This window comes from Diaphorina citri, unplaced genomic scaffold, assembly GCF_000475195.1.
Source record: "Diaphorina citri unplaced genomic scaffold, Diaci psyllid genome assembly version 1.1 scaffold4024, whole genome shotgun sequence".
Taxonomy (NCBI): Eukaryota; Metazoa; Arthropoda; class Insecta; order Hemiptera; family Psyllidae; genus Diaphorina; species Diaphorina citri.
Window position 1 is genome coordinate 130 of NW_007381423.1, and position 9,224 is coordinate 9,353.

The window sequence follows — 9,224 nt, forward strand, 5'->3', positions numbered from 1 at the left end:
ACATACTTATCTCTCCTATACTTATATTACTGTCTCATACTGTTAAAACCTTGTCACAGCTCATACCTTTCCTTCAATACCTACTCGTATAGGATAACATACATTTATTTATTTATTTTATTTCTTAGAACAATTTCATTTCGAGCTCAATACCTATGTAGTATAGGTGTGTAGGTATGTAATGATGCGATGGATCAATCCTAGGCAGCATATTTACATAGCTTAAAGGGTAGCACGTTTGCCTTGTAAGCTGTGGGGTTCTTGCTTGAAACGAACTTTGTCCTAAACAGAAAAAAATCATTTTACATCTCCAAAAAGAGAGGGGGGAGAAGAAAAAAGAAAAAAATGTCAATACGAAGTTCAAATTTTCACTCATTCATTCATTCTCCTGTCTCAGCTATCCTCAACGACCCTCTGTCTGTGTTCCTCCCTGCTGATCGTGGCCGTTCATTCAGCGGTCACGCCCAAGCCTGCTGACTCAAAGCCCACCATCGACACGGATGCTGATCCAGCCAAACCTGCCGTCACCTCTTCCACATCCTCAACATCGTCTTCAAGCAAGTCCGCAGCGAAATCTGTCACTCCCAAGTCAGCACCTGCGGTTAAGTCAGAAGCGCCGGCTAAGTCAGAACCTGCGGCTAAGTCAGCGACGAAAGCCCCAGCTGCGGCTCCTTCAAAAGCAACTAGTTCGGTGTCGGATGATGAATTGGACAAACTGCTCCAAGACAGACGCTATCTGTCCAGACAGCTCAAGTGTGCTTTGGGTGAGGGCGTGTGTGACCCTGTCGGCAGGCGGCTGAAATGTAAGTGACTGCGGTGAAACAGATGGGCTAGCGATACCTGACGTCTAAAAAATTAACGTTGGTAGTTCCAGGTAAAATGAAGAAGAGGGTACCTAAAGTTGGAAACCCACAGAAAGAAGCTTCTTTAGAAGAAGAAAAATTATGGGGTGTCACAAGTTTTAGGAGTATAAAATTTAGAAACACACTACTATCACGTCACGTCACGTCACGTGAGTTCATGGGGAGCCAGAAAGATGTAGTTCAAATTTGTCCCATAGTATTGTACGTAATTTCGTTCATGATAGCCACGCTGCACTTCACGTGACGTAACGTGATAGTAGTGTGTTTCTACCTTTGGCCGGATGACAGTGCGGCCGTGGCCGTATGATGGTGCGGCGTCAGTACAGAAGATTGCATCCCTGATCCCCCATATATTGTTTGCTTTGAGGCCCGAATATCCAATGTGTCCATAAGTTTCTCCAATCTGTCGGATTTCTCGAAATGGCTCAAACGGCAAACCTTGCCACTTGCCAGCCAAGAATATGATGTTCCTATTGATTTTGTCCCAAGAAGTGGTTTGTCTTTGGATTAGAAACGAATTCGGTTCGGATTTCCAAAATTTCAACCATTTTCCCAAATTTTAGATAAAGTAAAACAATAACTGCATATTTCAAAAATTTATAGGAGAGGTATCTCTTTACTGTTTACTGTCCACCTACACCTAATTTCATAGCAATCGGACAACTGCTACGTTAAACTTATTGTCTGTGTCGTATCATACTCGTCCCATATTTGACAGTACCTACATAATATTTCCCTCAGTATAATAAAGTACCCATAGATATTAATATTAAATTGTGATATTCTTAGAGCATTTATGCAAGAAGTAGTGTTCAATCATCCATGGTTTGAAACAAAAGAAAACTGTTAAAATAAATCTAACTATTTTATATACAATTTGTTGGTTTCAATTTAGCTACTTATTTTGAAATTTTAGCTGACGCCCTTTGAACATAAAGAGAAATTGCTCATTCGATTTTGAATCCAATCCAGCCTTTGGGAAGAAAAGAGAAGAGGAAAGAAGAGCGGAAGAGAGAAGAAAATGGAATAGAATTCCCCAAAAACTAGTTTTTTTGGCTTTTTGGTTTACTGGACAAAATTTGCACCACCATTTTCGTGTTCCTGGTAAAAAGACCTTTAATTGATATATAGGTCGACCAGGTTTGGATAAGTCTTTCTATGGGGACAGACAGACACCGAAGGGAATACAATAGTCCGTCCCTTATACCTTTTTATTACTATCTTATATTATAAAAACAAGATCCATTCACTCACTCACATTTCATAGTTCACACACTGATCGCTCTATCTCCTGAACCGCAACACCTATAAAGCTGAAATTTGGTAGGAATATTCCTTTTATGGTCTAGGTGTGCAATAAGAAAGGATTTTGCGAAAATAATAAAGGAAGGACGGGCTAAAAAGAGAAACATTTCGAAGATAATAGGAGAGAAGAGAAGGGAATAGAAAAGAAGATCGTAGAAGGGAAGAGAAGCGAATAGAATTCAATAGAAAGAATTGAGGAGAATAGAATAATGTCAAAGCATCATTGTGGCATTGATGAAGTTCAAGATCGACAATAATAAATTGTTATTGAATATCGAGATGATTCTATATCAAATTTAGTGGCGAGTCGTGATATTTTCGAAAGGGGTAGATGAAGATCTGTAGTTCTGTACTCTATATATCACTCTGGCTGTATGGTTGAGGTTTAGTGCCAAACTAATGCAAAAAAAAAGGTAGGCCAATCCGCTGATGGTAATAGAGGGAACCATAAATAACTGCGTAGCTTGGTAAGTACTCAGGTCTTATGAAGTTTTATCGTCTCGAAACCGAAGAGAGAGGAGTACAGGACAAAAGAAAGCCGGCCGTTCAGAGATCAAACCTTATCTGTTCAGGAAAAATTTCGGCCCGGGCGGGAATCGAAAGTGTGACCTAGCGTTTACATGGCCGACGCTTTACCCTCCAAGCCAACGAAAAGTTGGCTGGTGTTTCCTTAGCTACCATGAAGCCACAGGGGGTAGGTCACGGGATCGATTTCTGCCTATATAACTCACTCGGAGATTTGTATAATCCTAACCCATCTTCTGGGGCAGTTGCCCTTACACCTAAGTCTCAAAGTGGGTTTTTTGTGTATGGCGTTGCGTTAAGCTCGTTCTAACTAACTCACTCTTTCCAATTCTCTATGACTCAGTTTGAACTTATTGACCGATTACTTACTTACCTTACCAAACGGCACTACAGCCCGATGTGGGCCTTGGCCTCCTCCACAATGGACCTCCAAAGATGTCTGTCCTTGGCAAGAGAGCACCATCCTGTGATTTTCATTGTCTGAAGATCATTGATGACATTATCAATCCATCGCATTTTTGGTCTCCCTCTTCTCCTCGTGTCGAGATTAAAGTTAAAGGACAAGGTTACCAGCAGTGACGATAGATCTCGTAAAGTTCATCGGGACAGTACCGGGTAATTGGGTACTTATTGATTGGTTGATTATGATCAATTCGTCACTGCAAAACCAAAGAGGCGTAAAGTGCAACTGCATTGTACCTACAGGAAAGTTGAGTTTTGCATGGTTTTTCGATCGTATTAGGTAAGTATATTAGGTGTATGTAATGTAAATGCAGTTTCTTTGCGTTATTATGTTTATGTCACAACTTTGGTGCTCACTGCAGCATTGTAGGATTTTCCCAATATCTCAATAATCCAATGTTTACCTACCATGCTGGCACCGGTCGCTATGCGCATTTATATGTCATAGCTACTCATTCTCCTCACGACGCTGAGTGGGCCCCGCAACAGCCAGTCACGGAATCAATCATTTGCATGATACAAATTTCTTGACCCACCCCCCCCCCCCCCCGGGAACCGAACCCGGGTCTCCCGCGTGCAAGGCGAGCGCAGTGACCACTACGCCATGGGAGCTGAAAATTTGTATATTATATGTAGATATATATCTAACCTACGACAATCATGAGCTATTGGCCAACAGGTAGACGATCAAGCATCAATAAACCTTCGGGAAATTAGGTGTCAACATGTCTTACCTATGGTACCTTGTATACATGTACCTATCTACATAGATATTTACATAATATTCGTGTGTTATGTAATTTTTATACCGATGCCTATCTTTTACTACATTCGGGGACAAGATATACCTACCTATTATCCGCCTCCTTTCTTAAAAAGAAGAAGACGACGACGAAGAAGAAGTAGAAGTAGGTAGAAGTAGAAGAAGAAAAAGAAGAAGAAGAAGAAGAAGAAGAAGAAGAAAAAGTGACCTTAAAAGCATGAAGTTGTAAACATTTCTTGGAATTCCCCCGTTTTGGTGACGTGTTCTTTCAACACTTTAGGTACATACCTACTTAGGTTACAATAGGTCCACCTATCTATCTACCTACCTACCTATGACTAAGTCGAATTGTGAACATTAGCTATTAATTTAATGCTTTAAGCATTACCTATATTAGAGAATGACCCCATTGAAAGGACAAAGAAAATGAGCAATAAGTACCTAGGGTAAGGATTTACCGTATTGTATGGCCGAAACGTGATTTAGTGTCGATAAAGTGAACAATACAGCCTCTATTTTGAAGTATCTTTAACAAGGGAATCCCCACACGGCTTATAATTGGACAGCATTAAACAGAAAAGAACCCTCCATAAGAGAGGAATTGCCTTATGAATGAACCATTCATAATTTTCTGCTCAATGCTGTCCGACTATTTCATAAGGAATGGAGGTTTTCACGGCTAAAATAGCATTAAAGCTGTGTCCACACATAGTAGACGCCGTCGATCGACGAGATGAATCTATGTTGTCGAGGCAGTGTGGACGGTTCAGTCGACATCGATCGACGGACGGCCGTCTACTGGGTGTGGACACACGTTAGGATATACTTTTGCTTCGCCTTTTCCCGTGTACCGATGGGGTCGGCGTTTTTCGTCAGCCTCTCAATCAGCCCTAACTAGGGTGATTGCTTTGGGCTGACATTCGGTTTTGGCTACAAATTTTACGAGTGGATGCCCTTCGCACTCAACCTTTGCTATTTCTTTAGCAAGGGAACACGTTAGGATAAAAAAATATACGAGTAGGTACTAATGGTGGATTTCACCAACCTTCTTTCCAGCCTCAAACAGCCCTTTAGCTTAACAGCCCTGTTAAGCCATCACAAATTAAATTGAACTTAACTGGCTATTAGCTTCACAGGAGTTCTAATGACTGAATAAATATTGGTGAAATCCAACATAAGTGAACCTAAATTCAGTGATCAGTGAACGAACCATTGAGTGATCCATACGGAACTAGTGCGTTCAACGAGCTATGGCCGCTGATGGCTATTCATTGATTGTTTACAATTTTACATAACGTGGATACAGGACACGTATAACCAAACAAGTTTATCGTCATTATGTTGTTGGGTATGTCCTCACGTATAGGTATTGTCATCTGGTTGAGTATGTCAAGGTCTTCGGCCAGGTCTGGCATCAACGTAACAAGACGTACATTCAACGTGCTATCGCCAATAGCTAGGCCGGACACTCACTATTAGGACTTGATAGGTACGGCCTCTCAGGTCTACCTGATAGTAAGTGGCCAGAACTAGTTGTTTACTTCCATTACCTTCTGTGCAGTATCAGACCAGCCAGAGCCAGTCAGACCGTCGGAATATGTGTAGCGGAAAAAGGTTCCCGCCCGGAGAGGGTTTAGACAGGGTTCATTCCCGGAACAGCTGGCTTTCTATCCTGTCCTCTTTTGAATCGGGTCGATAAGACCTCTGTTGTTATAGTTCCCTCTATGAAACTTTTTGACTTCTTCCTCCTCTTTTCAATTTCCTATCCCGCTCTCCTCTCCTGTGGGGATTTTGGGACGATAAGACCTTCCTTTTTTACTTGACGGCTGGCTTCTGTCCTTTCCTCCTCTCTTCAATTTCGGGACGAACAGACCTCCGTTGTCACACTTCCCTCTTCTCCCTATCAAACTTCTCCGAAAAAGAAATCAAAAAATCAACCGTGTGAAAAAAATCAACAGATGAACCACGCTGATAACACAGGCCGATGCCACCTTTTCTTCTCATGATGTGCGTGGCACAATGTCTATTGTGCACGGGAGAGCTGTCGCCTGCGTGTGTTCCGGGATCCTGCTCGCGGTCATGTGCGAGAAGCTCCTCAGCACGTCGCGCATCCGGCAATCGCCCTGGCCGGACCTGCGGCATGCGTGCGACGTGGTCGATCTGATTCACGACCGACTGAAGAGCGAGTCGGTGGACGCGGTTGTGGACGCTGTTCATCAGATCAATCAAGCGTTGGACGCTCTACTGAAGCGGATACACCAATTCGGCGCAAAGCGGTTGAAGATGGAGAACAGCCGAATGAAGGGGTTAGTGAGATGTAAGGCGGTGTGTCATTTTTACTTTCTATTACTATTATGTACAGTTATTATTAATGCTTTTTTAACCTCTAAGGTCAGCCACTCACTATCAGGTACAACTGACAGGTACCTACACTTGATGTCAGGTATACCTGATAGTGCCTGAATTTTATGGCACAAAAGATCTAACCAGGATCTGGCCCTATTTATACCAATACCAAATACCTGATAGTGTGTGGAAGCAAACATATCTATGAGGCGAACTGATACCTGATGAAATTTCGATCAGATCCAACTGACCCTTGACAGACACCTGATCAGGTCTATCTGATAGTGTGTGCTCATCAGGACATCAGGTCTATCTGATAGTGAGTGGTTGGCTGGCCTAATGGATTGCATCCAATTGATTCTAGCCAACGAAAAGCCCGTTCTTATTTGTTGTCAGTTTCATCCCACTTCACACGACACGATTTTTTTCCGAACGACAAGTGGGAACGGGCCTTAAGTGGACTGGAATGTACTGGACGTCACTGATGGTGTTTACACAGACCAGTATTTTCTTAAACTCTAGGTTTACTGAAAACTATGTGGTTAAAATTTGGCAATGGTGTTATTTTCATGTTTTAGGATCCAACTTACCGACTGAGTAGTCTACAGAAAAGAGCCGTTCTAACTCACTCGGAGATTTGTATAATCCTAACCCATCTTCTGGGACAGTTGCCCTTACACCTAATAGGTACCTTACACAATCATTAGTAATGTCATTATTTTCAAGTAATGATGATGAAAAATCAGAAAATCCGGAATTCCATCATTAGTAATGACATTACTAATGATCATGTAAGGTACCTATAATTCCGGCAAAATCCTTTCCAATTGCATACCTAGAACATCGGTCTTTCATCGGTCAATTTCTCGTGAAAACCATTTAGGATTTTAAGATTTTCATGCCAGCCTAGTTAGCTTAGTTGGTAGTGCGTCTGCCTTGTAAGCGCTAGGCCGCGGGTTCGATTCCCGCCCGGGGCGGATTTTATCCTGATGGGATAATGTTCGTTCTCGGAACGGCTGGCTTTCTCCTATCCTGTCTTCCTTCTCTCTTCGATTTCGGGACGATAAGACCATAGCAATTACAGTTCCCTCTCAAACCTCATAAAAAAAAAAGATTTCGGGACAGACCTCTCAGCCTCTCAGTTACCTATATCAGCCTGCCAGCCTAGTTAGCTAGGTGGTTAGCGTGTCTGCCTTATAAGTACTACGTAGCGAGCTCGATTCCCGCCCGGGGCGAATTTTATCAAAACTTTTAGGGGAGGGGAAAAAAACTTACCAACACCATGCGTCACATGCGCGCACCGCCCGTCCGTCAGTTTGGACAGGTTGAACAGGGGATACAAGTGTGCCTGAACGCTCTATGACTCGATTTCCTTGCTTGATAGCTATCAATTCCTGCGACGCCGTGGAAAGGGAGTGTCTAGTGAAGATCCTCGGAATACCAGGTCTATGACTCGATTTCCTTGCTTGATAGCTATCAATTCCTGCGACGCCGTGGAAAGGGAGTGTCTAGTGAAGATCCTCGGAATACCAGGCCTGTCCAGACAGTACTACATGGAAGTGATGCATCAGCTGGCGCAACATATTGGCGTTCCGTTTCGTGAGACGGATATTGTGATGTTGAAGCGACTCAACGCACAACCCAACTTCGTGTTGACTCCCGAGGTATGAAACACTTTTCTTTTTTTACCTCCGTGGCCGATTTCGATGGCCCAGTGGTCTGTGGCAGAGGCCTTTTGTTGTAAACACGATGTAATTATGTTGTTAAACCCATAAAATACACGAGATCTTGTTTAGACTGCCGGGGTAAAGGGTCTTTTCAGCCTTCTCTTCTCTTCTGTCTTCTCTTCTCTTCTCTTCTCTTCTCTTCTCTTCTCTTCTCTTCTGTCTTCTCTTCTCTTCTGTCTTCTCTTCTGTCTTCTCTTGTCTTCTATTGTCTTCTCTTCTCTTCTGTCTTCTATTGTCTTCTCTTCTCTTCTCTTCTTGACCCGATCGTTTCCATTCCCACAGAAAGTCATCTCAAATGTTACCTATCCGATCTTCCTCCGCTTCACCAACCAAGAGCAGAAGGACACTTTCCTACGTCTCTACGACCTAGTTCACTATGAACGTCGTGACCCGAACTTTCTGAACAAGATGTTCGACACCGATATTACCCTGGACAGGATGGAAAGCACGGAATTGAAGTTGCAGATCCATGGCTTCAGGACCATGAACGTTCCGTTTCTGTATAAGGTGAAATGAAAATGTCCGTTTCAAAATGTCCGGGGAACTTTTTGTAGCCCTTGACCTGTACTATTCGCCATTTTCGGCTTGACATAGCTTTGTGATACACCCTGTATAAAAAAAAGTAAAAAATCAAATCAAATCAAAGGTACATCCAGTACTTTTGGCAGGGCTATATTTAGGGAGGGGGCGAGGGCTCCCCCCTCGACGTTTAAGGGAACTTTAACTGCTAAGGTCTTATCGTCCCGAAATCGAAGAGAGAAGGAAGACAGGATAGGAGAAAGCCAGCCGTTTCGAGAACGAACATTGTCCCTTCAGGATAAAATCCGCACCGGGCGGGAATCGAACCCGCGGCCTAGCGCTTACCAGGTAGACGCTCTACCAACTAAGCTAACTAGGCTGGCTCAAATTTTTCTGTCTTTGACTCATGTTCTCATTTGTTTTGTGTGTTAGCTCATGGATAAACTGTGCAACGTCCTCAAGTATAATCACTGGAGGACCAACATCGTGACAATATATCAGACCAGGTAAGATCATAGCATGCCCATCCCGTAGTATGTCCCTCATCAGATGGGGGGACAAACATAGGTATTTATTCTATGAATGGGGGTACATCTCAACAAAAAATAGACAGGACATTTTATCAAAGAAAGTGGAAAAAGGATTTTTTTTTTTTTTTTTTAATAAAATTGTTTTTTAAAACCCTTTTTTCCCCCTTTTTTCATCTTTTTTTTG

The 9,224-nt window shown here is 42.7% G+C and overlaps 2 protein-coding genes across 3 annotated transcripts; both read left to right on the forward strand.

Moving 5' to 3' along the window:
• Window positions 1-313: 313 nt before the first annotated feature.
• Window positions 314-811, forward strand: LOC103520746 (putative protein TPRXL; the record flags this gene model as incomplete). Its single annotated transcript, XM_026831745.1, has 1 exon — window positions 314-811. A coding segment is annotated over one exon (498 nt), but the record flags the coding sequence as incomplete, so codon positions are not given.
• A 5,098-nt stretch (window positions 812-5,909) lies between these two features.
• LOC103520747 lies at window positions 5,910-9,046 on the forward strand. 2 transcript variants are annotated; one of them, XM_017448617.2, is made up of 5 exons: window positions 5,910-6,235; window positions 7,649-7,708; window positions 7,798-7,928; window positions 8,274-8,498; window positions 8,943-9,046. In XM_017448617.2, exons 1-5 carry the CDS (start codon window positions 5,938-5,940, stop codon window positions 9,018-9,020), a joined length of 792 nt encoding a protein of 263 aa, XP_017304106.1. In that variant the 5' UTR covers window positions 5,910-5,937; the 3' UTR covers window positions 9,021-9,046. The 2 variants fall into 2 exon arrangements, with proteins under 2 accessions (XP_017304106.1, XP_017304105.1); XM_017448616.2 differs by lacking the exon at window positions 7,649-7,708 and having other exon boundaries at window positions 7,738-7,928.
• Window positions 9,047-9,224: the final 178 nt, after the last annotated feature.